The sequence below is a fragment of the Sinocyclocheilus grahami genome, unplaced genomic scaffold (genome assembly GCF_001515645.1).
Source record: "Sinocyclocheilus grahami isolate Dianchi unplaced genomic scaffold, SAMN03320097.WGS_v1.1 scaffold173.1, whole genome shotgun sequence".
Classification (NCBI taxonomy): domain Eukaryota; kingdom Metazoa; phylum Chordata; class Actinopteri; order Cypriniformes; family Cyprinidae; genus Sinocyclocheilus; species Sinocyclocheilus grahami.
The window spans coordinates 202,641-214,298 of NW_015505352.1; the positions used below are offsets into that span (position 1 = coordinate 202,641).

Here is an 11,658-nt window from a genome sequence, read left to right on the forward strand (position 1 = left end):
TTTAAGACTTACTTTCTACGCTAGAACATAAAATAAGGTATTCTGAAGAATGTTGATAACCAGTTTTGGTTCCAACTAGGGTGGCCATATGTGCCATTTATACGGGACACGTCTTGGCCAGGATTTTTATATTGCCTAAAACATCCAAAGTAGTTTGATCAATAACATGCAGGTATTCCCCCAATCGTGGCGCGTGAGAAGGTGAGATCTACAGAGAATGATAAAAGCCATGCAAATATGTACACGTGTTTGTTTGTTCGTTCGACTTGAAGCGGTGCTGCGCAGTCCGATCATTGTAAGACACCAAAATACCGCGAGAGTGATTCGAAAGCATAAGGAGCCGTCTGCTCTGCTCTCATGAACGTCATACAACGATCCATCTGCACAGCGCAAAGAGCCAAAACCTGGATATGTTAGGCAATAAAATTGCACAACATCATCATTGATCATTGATTGTGTATCATTGCACAACAAAGATAATCTGCATATAGTATGTTTAATTAGACAGCCTAGGTTCTTACCAGGGGAGCATTACGGCTGTTTTCAGCCACAGGACTCGGTGCAGTTGAATACATGTAGCTGAAAAGCCTTTCGATTTTTCTCAAAGGAACTCCACCTCCTCTGTCAGACATCTAATACAACACAAGAGTCATTACAAACATGTTTGGCTCTCACCGCTCTTGCAAGTATGTTGCAAGTTAAAACGGAGATACAATATTAAACTTTTGCTGACCTGTTACAACTGTGCATCTGAAAAAGCATGAGTGCTGAGGTGTTGAAAAAAGCTCACCTTGATGGTCAGATCTTCACTCCCTAGAGAAACTCTCACTTTGATTGGTGGTAGATGTAGGCTGGTCTCATGGGTTTCCACAGTTGCTCTCATTGCATTCTGTTACAGAGAAAAAACACACATTATCATCAAATGCTTGATGGTCAAGTTAATTCAAACCCATTTGACTTTCTTACTTCCGTGGAACACAAAAGGAGACGTTTAGATAAAGCCCAAAACCTACCATTGAATGGTCCATACAACTTGTTCACTACATTCCAAGTCTTCTGAATCCAAACAATAGCTTTGGATAAGGACCAGACAAAGTTTTAGTCATTAATCACTGAAAATCTAGCTCTTAAATCTCATTTACACTTGCACATATTCTTGTTTTGTAACTAATTGCGATGTATTAACATTCTGTAAAAACTCATTTTGTGTTCTGCAGAAGAAAATAAGCCATACAGGTTTAGAACGACATGAGGGTGAAGTTATGATGATGCATTTGCCTCTTATTTACTTTGTTTATATAAGTCTATCATTGTGTAGGCTATAGCTACTATAAAGTGATTCAAGTACCTTGAAGAGCTCAAAGAGCATGTGGTACAGATGAGAAGGCACATAAACTATATGTATACGGTCACTGGATCCTTTAACTGTAGAAACAACAGAAAGATAAATTCAGTAACAGTTGAGTAACCCAAAAAACAAGGCCATAACATGCAGGCGAACATACATTTTTTATTTTAAGAATGCAAAGAAGAAATCAACACTGGCATGCTGCCCAAACTAGTCAGGTATGAAGCACATGATAGAGGTTATGCTGGCTAATTTGTTACTGTGTTGGTAAAAAACGCCGCAACGGTGGTCACTCAACCTTGTAGGTTCTCTTTGCTTGACACAATAGTACATTGCTATTTACATGTCTAAGAGATAAAACGAGAGATCATGCCAACATTTGCCATTATGTAACTAAGTACACAGTGCTGTTCCTATAATCCATTTTTCCATAAACACACAGTGATAAGATTATAAAGCGCTATTTCTGTCAACACCGATAAGTGATTTAAGAACTAACTAAATGTGGTTGCATAATAGTTAAAATTTCTAATAAAAACAAATTCAAATACTCTATGCTATTATTTATTACTATCAATCTACAGTATGCATCTTCCTGTACTTATACTGTAAATGTACATTACAGTGACATTGCCATTCTAATGTTTGGGGGTCTGTAATATTATTTTAATGATTTTGAAAGAAGTCCCTTATGCTCACCAAGGCTGCATTTATTTGACCAAAAATACAGTAAAAACCATAATATTGTGAAATATTATTAAAATTTAAAATAACTGTTTTCAATATTAAAATATTTTAAAAATGTAATTTATTCCTGTGAAGGCAAAGCTGAATTTACACCAGCCATAACTCACGTTTTCAGTGTTACACAATCCTTCAGAATTCATTCTGATATGCTGATTTGCTGCTCAAGAAACATTTCTTATTATTACTTATTATTATTATTAATGTTGAAAACAGTTGAGCTGATTAATATATTTATCTTTTTTAGGATTCTTTGAAAATATTAAGTTCAAAAGAACAGCATTTATTTGAAATAGAAATGTTTTGTAACATTATAAATGCGTTTATTGTAACTTTTGATCAATTTAATGCTCTCTAGCTGAAAAAAAAAAGTGAAAGTTGAATTTCAGGTCATGCTTGGCTGATAAGATTTCACAGCATACCCATAATCCCCACCCAACACATTTTGTTGGCACCATCCCACACTGTCAAACAACTACAGTCTAACATGGAATCAATAAGACTGTAAATAAGCAAATAAGTGTAAATAAGTCTTTAGAGAGCTCCACTGCAGAGTTCAGGTTTCTGACATTTCATGACTCACCATGCACAGGACACACAAAGACTGAAAGTCTGAGAGAAAAAAATTCTCGCTCACAGTTGACTTGTTTGATTTCCACTTCGGGAGAGGTCAAGTAGTACTGATCACACAGCATCTTGGCACTCTCATAGGCATCTAGAGAGAGAAAGTGTGAGACACGGTATGAGTTTGCCCATGTAGGGCCTACAAAGTCCATTACACCCACAGTTTATTGGCTTTCTTTGACAGAGTAAATAAAAGTGTTACACAGGCAAGAAACATGGGTAATTACCTTTTACAACCTCCACAACGTCACAGTTTGGGTCGATACTGCCAATGTGTTTGGGGTGGGCTGGATTGGTGCTGCCATCGAAGATTAACGCTAAAATGAACACACATTTTAAATACATTTTATTTGTAGGAATGCATGATATATGGGTACTACATTGGTTATTTTCATATTATAATGACTGTTAATTAGCTGTATTGGATAACATTAGATCTACACTTCTGTTCAAATGTTTGGGGTTAGTAACTTTTTTTTTTTAAGAAATTAACATTTTTATTAAGCAAGGACACATTAAATTAATCAAAAGTGACCGTAAATACATTCATAATGTTACAAATAACTTCAATTTAAATAATACGGCTCGTTTGAATAGTAGTGTATATAAGTCAATAGTAGATATTTAACTGCATTTGCTTATTTACCCTATTTTTGCATTTAATTTGCCATCATCTAAGGCTCACTTAAAGTTCATCTATAAAAACACTGATAATTTCATAACACTGTTAAAATCTTTAGTAAATCTCAAAACGAATATCCATTTTCTCATGCTGTGCAATATAATGCCTGAATTCACTGAAAGCATTTAATTTTAAATTATTTAGACAAAATAGTACAGACTTTTTAAATATATATTTTTATTCATTGGTTATGAAGCTATGGAACATTACATTATCAGCAGATGGTTAATCTATTGTTTCAGCTGAGACAGAAATATCCATCCTGCTTGGCTAGGGCTTTAGTACATGTCCTGAACACTTACAGTGCTGATTCATCAGCATGCGTGTGGAGATTCGGCTCATGTAGAAGCGGTCCAAAAAATACTGGACGTTCTGATTGGTCACGGGATCCACGCCAAAGGCCTCCTTGTACTCCAGCACTCCCTGCGCCATGGTGGGCACCACATTGTTGTGCCTGTTCCTGACATTGATCAGTGTTTCTGTGAATCTAAGAGACACGCCATCCAGTTAAACACACTATTAGAGGTCACTTAAAACAGGCTGCAGCCAAGTTAAACATGAACTAAACAGGAGTAAGATGAATGACTTTGGATTTCCCAGAATGCTCCTGAATACTGTACTTACTTAGTTAGGATTTTTTTATCATCAGGGTCTTTCTCCAAAAAGTCAACAAGCTCCATCAAACTCTGCGCATACCTGTTTTTGAGAGTACACAAACATTCAGGGTTTATTTTTAGACTGACTTAAATACAACTCAATTTTATTTGATGTGATTTATTAATTGATTAATAAATGAACTTTATTTTCTTATTTATTTTCTATAATAAAACTTGAATTTCAGGTTCAGAGTTTTGATTAAAAAAAAAATGTAGGTGCACCACTATTTCCAAATGAAACAAAATTGAATTAAATCGAATGAGATAAGAATCAAATTGCATAAAAATTGAATTGTACCAATACCCAGCCCTATCTGAAACACAGCCATAATGCACCACACATTATGTAATACTGTGTATTGTTTCCTTTGAACAACAAAGCCAATGTAGTTGTTTATCTGAATGGCTAATGGAGGTGCAAAGCACTGACAGGTATTTATTTTAACCACTGATCCAATTCTTATCACTGATTTCTCAAAGCTGAATGGTGATTAAACAGCTTTGCATAGATAATTTAATGCTTGGAGTCAAATCAAGCCCCCATGTGACTTTTGGCAAGGGAGATGTTCTGCACAGAGAACAACAGTCTTACACGTGACACAATGAACGCACTGTACTAGCTACAATCCACCTGACTGACAGTGTTCTGTGTCAGTGTGCCGCATTGTCAAAGAGGACTTGTTTACACTGAGACATCTAGGAAGGCTGCAGCGCACACTTGTTTGTGTTCAGTGTCTCATGCTACCTGACACCGCATAACATTTAGATAAACACATTTGAAAGTTACATTTAGTTCACATTGTGATCTCAGCATAATTCAAGAGATTGTAGAGTTTTGAGGACAAAGGACCCTGAAACAAATGGTCTATCACATATGAAGACTTAAAACTCGAGTTATAAAAATATTAACAACAAATCTGTTTCATATAGGAAAGAACAAGGGCAATTGTAGCATTTTGTACATTGTCCTTCATAACTCACAAACTATTACAAATCTACCTATTATTTATTGGAATAATGTAATGTAATATTACAGAAATACATAATAAATATTTTGTTTAAAATAAATAAAACATACTAAAAAGAAACCTAACAAAGAATATGTATAGTACATCAATAAATACATTTGTTGAAAATTCATACTTTTTTCTCAGGCAGAAAGAAACCTTAAGCACTCCACTGAGCATAATGCAGAGTTTCATAACATTTGCTTGTTTGTGATTGCATAAATGTGTGTGTATTACTTTCCCGGTATCATGTATAGTTTTCATAAAAGCCTCTGAATCCAGCATAGTCAGCGGAAAAAAAGTTCCGTTTACATTACGCCCACAATTGCATAATTTTCAATGCATTCCAGTTGACTTGTTGAACACAAAGCCTCTGCTAAACTTTGTAAGACAAAGGTCAATAACTACAACAGCTCATTTTGAACTTATAAATCATTCTGTCCTTCAAATCCAGTCCATTCAGAACAGAAAACCTTTCCATGAAGAACAAGAACAATCGCCTGCACATTTACCCCACTTGAAAACCAGTACTCTGTCAACTATTAAATACATGTTATTCATCATTTTCTCATTCAGTTTTGTTTTAAACCTTTTGCTTTCAATAGAGAAGAGTGACAGAAAAGTTCACAGGAAAAGGATCAGGATGTGACAAAGGTCAGTCTCTGACCTACATCCTCATGAGAACAACTCTTACATGTCTCAAACATGTTCTACTTGCTAATATTAAAATAGCATATACCTACAAACACATATTTTGGCTATTCTAATTGATTTATGTTTTACTTTTAACAAACTAGCTAAGAAAGATCGTTAATTATCTGGTCTGTGGATTCCTTAAATGACTTATTTTATGGTGTAAAAAAGCCAGCTGTCTATCCATCATCTTTGTTTTCATGATGTAAACTGCATTCATGAATTTGACCTCAGGTTCAAGTTTCAGAACACTACTAACTTTTATATATCCATATGCATTTCAGCCTAAAGATGAACAGAAATGTTATCTGAAAACACATTACTATCCAACCTGGACTAGCTAGAATGGTGGCTAAATAATTCTCAAAAATGCTGACGAAGTTTGGTGATATCCTAAGTTTTTGCTAAGAGGTTGTTACAATGTGCTGAATCAACATTTCACACCAACACACTTTCTGTATGTCTAACAGTAATAAATGTTACAGAAACATAGCAACTTTTATTTGCTCTCCAACTTACAAGGTCCTTATCTAAAAGACTTCATGGTCACCTTTCGTTTGAAGTCATGTGCTGCACACTATAAGTCATACATGTCATATGAGTTGTAAAAACGTTATAATAGAGAGCCTAGAGTAGGCAGAAATTCATCACACTGGAGCATGTGGCACTTCAGGGAGTCTAGAACAGCATGTCAGCTGTGGATCTCACCAGCTATGAAGCAGCTTCAGTGAAGGAGTGCCGAGCAGTTTGTCTGGGAGGAAGTCGATCTCCTTCATGATGTTGGCTAAACGGACAGGAAGCTCTTGCCTTAAAAACATGAAGGAGGTCTTTTCACAGGCATTGGCTGATCCTGCGAGCAAGACGGGACTACATTAGTACGAATTTTGCTCTTGAACTTGACATGTGCGGCATACCTGAAAATCCCTATACAGTTAAGACCAATATTTTGGTGTAATCCCTAACAAGACATCAGTTTGAACATATGTGTAATCTTCTAAATGACTGTGGATTTTAGAATTTAGCTTTGTAATATGAGATGTTATGTAAAATGACACTTTAGATTAGAAATGTGTATATTTTAAATATTGTTTTTAATGACAGTTGTCTTTAAGAACCTGTAACAATGCAGAAAAGTTAATAAAAAAAACAGACACAGTTTTTAAGAATTACTTCTTACCTCATTGTGTAGAAGTACTTAAGGTTAAAGTATAATACATATATGTGTACAGCTATTAAAAACAACATCAATGGTACAGTTAATTTTGTGAGGTGATATTCAATTTATATATCATCAAACAACAATATTTAAGTCATTTGAGAGATTTTTTCATGCAATCTCTTCTGCCAAATAACAGTAAGAGGAAGGCTGTGTCTCAAAACCTAGAGAGCTGCCTATGTAGACGTCATGGTGTGCATTGCAGCTGCATACAATATTGCATAAGTAGGCTGTTTTTACGAAAAATACAATGTTATACATGGTACAGTAATGGTAATACTATGGTATTTTGATAAGGTATATGACATATTCCCCATGATACACGTAAGGAAAAAAAACAAAACATAAAATCACCATAATACCATTTTATAATATGCCCTTGTTACTACAAAAGTGCCTTTATACTTTTTATTAGTGAGCTTACTAGTAGGTTTTCAGACACAACCACGATGAGTTGGCTCCATCAGATCCATTTCTAACAGGTAAACAACTCACCAAAGTCAATGAACTGCTTCATTGACAGCGGGGACGGAGAGTACTTTGAAAATCTGTCCACTTGTTTAGGTATGTTCAGCTTTGAGCTGTTCTTCAGCATGATCTGGGCGAACTTCATGTTGATGTTCAAGTGAAATCCACAGTTTTTGAAACCTTTTTCTCAGCGAGTTATTGTCCTCGTCTCATCAGACGCAGGTCGCAAAGTTTGACATTCTAGCACAGCCTGTTACTTCATCACATAAATGAAGATCTCCGCAGAAATCCGGTGTGATCGGACTGTCCGGTGGAAGAGTCCTCCTGAATCGCTCTAATTCTGTTTAATTTGTCATTGCACCAAAATAACTGACCAGCACAAGGTACAAAACAGGGTACACACATAACACAAGGGAGGGAGGGGAGAGGGAAGACTGTTACTCCAATCTGCATAGAGGTAGTACAATAGAGTTTAACCAACACAACGTGTTCTATCTTTCTATTCTTATCGACAGGTAAAAAGCTGTCATTGCATTGTATAGTAGTTCATATAAAGAGACTGATTATATGATTTTGTCATATGCTCTTTCTTGTGCAGCCATCAGAAATGGACATCGCTATCTACATGGTATGCATCTATATCGCCCTGCCTTTGACGCATGCGCACAGCTAATGTAGAGCAAAGGTCTTTGGGAGTGGGGCTGAGACACCATTTTTTTAGTCATCTTTAGTGGTGTATTGTACAGCGTGTTCCGCATCCTCTAAATGACTGAGGGGACAAATCACTTATAATAACCTCAGTTAGTTCCTTTAATGCGACAATATATTAGGCTACAATACATTGAGAAAACCTTAAAAAAAAAGGATGAAAAAATTCATGTAGGCCTATTTAGTTTCAGGGTAATCAATACTCAAGGAAAAAATATGAACGAAAACAAAAATCATGTGTACAGAGTATACAATAATATAAAGTATGTGATATTAAGATTCCAAAACAGAGGCTTTACAAAAATCATATTACAATCATAAACTGTTTTTCATCGCCCCTGTTAATCTAGTGGTTTCTATTTTAAAATTAGTGCAATCATTTAAAAAAAATATTTGATTTATTTATTTTACAGTGACCATTTACTGTACATTTTAGGCACATTTCGGCTGGTCAGGCTGAGAAACCTGCAGCCCAGCTTAAACCAGCAAACAATCTTTAGGCTGGTTTCTAGATATTTTTCGCAGTATTGCTCTTTTGGACTATGGCTCCATCTAGTGGAATACAACAATTCAAACGAATCTACATCAATGCAAAACAAACAAATAAATCCGCTAGGTGGCACTGTTGCAGTGGATTAATTTATTTCTACATTATAACAGCATTTTGGAAAGGGAGAGCTGGGATCTTTTAGTTATCTCTAGGTAGCAAGGCGGTCTGTGAGACTCTTGCCACCTCTGAAAAATGTAGGCCACTAGCCTTACATTTTGCCAACAGCTCTGATTAATTTCTAAACGATCGCATCGTATAATCTCAAACATGTTTTAATCAAAGGGCCGCATTAAAGCGGATGGCAGACTGTGTGCATCAGCAGTGATACAGCATATTTACAGTGGACAGCATCCACACTGGGAACAGGTAGGAAGTGTCACTCACACGGGGTGCATGCTTCTCACGCTCACATAACTGTGAGGTTTCATACGTGCATTTTGTTGTGTTTCATGCTTTATGTTCGATGACTTCATAATCGCATATGGTTTAGGATGTCATTGTGCTTCTCTTGGGACCCACTGTGGGCAATAGCAACGCTGACATCATTTGTATATCCAAATGTATCATTGTGACATCTATGTAATGATTTTAAATAATTGTTTATTTTATAACTCTCTGTAATCGGATCGTAGTCTGTTATGACAACAAAACCAGAATTATGATACATGACAGTCCACCTAATGTAGCATCTTCCTCATAGACAGCTATCTCCGGATCTTATGAACCTGACCACATCATGAATGTGACGTTTGCATGATAATTTGCAATCAAAATATGTTTTTATTTATTGATTTGTGTTTTTATTTACTGCATTTACATTTTGTAATATTATTTTTATTACATTTTCTTGATAATGCATTTACATTTGGTTTCATGTTTGAATTAAGCTTTAATAAAGCTTTCCCCCACAGTCTGATATTGTTTTGTTTTTATTACCACTCCTTTTCATTTTTTTTAAATCATATGATAAAGCCTAGTATTTACAGTTTTGAGAAGTATTATTCTTAGATCATATAGATACAGTCATCTGCCACACCCGGAATATTGAATAGAGGGCATGTTTTTATTTAGGCGCTCCTCCTCTCTGTCTCTCACTCATATCAAACTAACAGTTGGAGGGGTGTGTTTAAAAGGATATTCTGCCCAAGCCGTCAAACTGACCTCATCAGAGAAAGACAGCCATTCCAGAGCAGAAGCAAATGATCAGATTTTGATTAAAGATTACCAAGACAAACTATTTTTTTCAGCGGATTAACTTGTTCACGGATTAATTGTTCACATCAAGACTAGCAATGTGCGCTAGTAAAGTAAATAAAGTCCATTTTGATTTCATGCTGACTTTAAGCTGGCTTGAATGGGTGCAAAAGTCCTAGTGTAGTCTAGGACTTTAGACTGTTATAATGAGCATCCTGCAGATGGGCATTAAAGGCATTAAACTGGCCTCCTGACACTCTGTTGTCATGAATTCCCCACCTCAATTACGAATTTGACTTTGTTTTCTTTTTGAAGCTGGTAGCACATTCTGATGGCTGGTAGGCCGTTGTGAAAAACTAGCTTGCTGCTGGAGCTAGTTTTAGTCCGGCCAGCAGGGGGTGCTCATTCCCTGACTTGTATGGGTGCAAAAGTCTCAGGATAACGAATCGGACTTCAGAATGTAAAACGAAGCAACCTTTTGATAAAGCGTTAGACTGGCACCTGTAAAAAGGAGTGTCATTCAGATGAGGTATTAAACTGGCCTCCTGACATTCTGTAATTCCCCACCTTAATACAGAATCAGCTGTATTTACTTACCTCATGAATAGTTTTTTTTTCATAAATGCATAGATATATGTCAAGGCATTTCTGTTGACAACACAAATGGTCCTTCAACTTGTATATGCAGTATAGTGAGTGTTTAACCACTGGTTTTAATGAACAAAGTCTCTAAATATAACGTAGTCTCCACACTGGATGGAATGGATGGTCTATGGTGTAATTGTTTTGTCGCAGGACAAAATGGCTGATAAGAGTGACCTAAAAGCCGAACTTGAGCGTAAGAAACAGTGCCTTGCTCAAATCAGAGAGGAAAAAAAGAGAAAGGAGAAAGAAAAAGAGGTGAGATAATATTTTAATGAGACTAATTCAGAATGTGGTAAGAACTTTATATGAATATCTGAGTATGTGTGCTTGTAAACGTAAACAGTCAGAGACACAACAGAAAGCAGAAGCTGCTCCTGAGGATTCAGATTTGCACCGCAAGCACAGGGAGACCAAGGCCCTCCTCGAGCATTGGAATCTCACCCGAACCTCCATTAGGTACAGTACACAGACCACTGGACCGCATTGAAATATCCATCTGCACCGCAGCCACCTCACTCAACAATGCCTGCCTCCGAAACACTTCAGAACATTGCCTTTTTACCTTTGCCAAGATCAGGCTGTGTAATATTCTGGGTTTGCTTCAAGTCTCTGAATGGGACTTCATCCAAACCTCTTTTTAGACAGGCTTTTCCAGTCTTTTCCATTCTGCATTTCAGTCTTTTTGCTACACTGTACGTCCTGAATTACTAATCCTGTCAAAGTTGTTTTGTAATTGCTAATGTAATTACTAGAGTTTATCCAACAGAATAGTTATTTTCACTGCCCAGCAAGTCACACAAATCTCTAGACGTTAACAATACACTAATTAATGCAAACATGAGCAAATTAAGAAACTTCTTATCTCACCACCGTCCTGGTTTTGTGAGTCATGTAATCCTTTTCTTTGCTACTATTGCCGTCTAGTGCAGAGCTATGTACATTACAAAGATGGGCTCCATACTTATAACTTTGCTTTTTAAATGAAATCTAATTGTGCATAGTATAAATTAGTGCAGTATAAATATTATACCTTTGTTTATAAAGTAGCTGGTTAAAATGTATTTGAAATTTAACAACATTTTGTATCTGACTGTCTTTTTGTCTTTTCATAGTCCAGACACCA

At 36.2% G+C, this 11,658-nt stretch overlaps 1 protein-coding gene and 1 long non-coding RNA gene across 3 annotated transcripts; one reads left to right on the forward strand and one right to left on the reverse strand.

The window, feature by feature from the left end:
* Window positions 1-509: 509 nt before the first annotated feature.
* pdk4 (pyruvate dehydrogenase kinase, isozyme 4) lies at window positions 510-8,055 on the reverse strand. The gene is made up of 9 exons (XM_016283349.1): window positions 7,466-8,055; window positions 6,463-6,604; window positions 4,023-4,094; window positions 3,701-3,885; window positions 2,944-3,033; window positions 2,730-2,807; window positions 1,349-1,425; window positions 791-889; window positions 510-632 (listed from the first exon to the last, which is right to left on the reverse strand). Exons 1-9 carry the CDS (start codon window positions 7,581-7,583, stop codon window positions 510-512), a joined length of 984 nt encoding a protein of 327 aa, XP_016138835.1. The 5' UTR covers window positions 7,584-8,055.
* Window positions 8,056-8,836: 781 nt separating this feature from the next.
* Window positions 8,837-10,787, forward strand: LOC107593531 (uncharacterized). 2 transcript variants are annotated; one of them, XR_001610094.1, is made up of 3 exons: window positions 8,837-8,890; window positions 8,979-9,062; window positions 10,686-10,787. It is a non-coding gene; the product is annotated as an uncharacterized lncRNA (long non-coding RNA). The 2 variants fall into 2 exon arrangements; XR_001610093.1 differs by having other exon boundaries at window positions 8,844-9,062.
* Window positions 10,788-11,658: the final 871 nt, after the last annotated feature.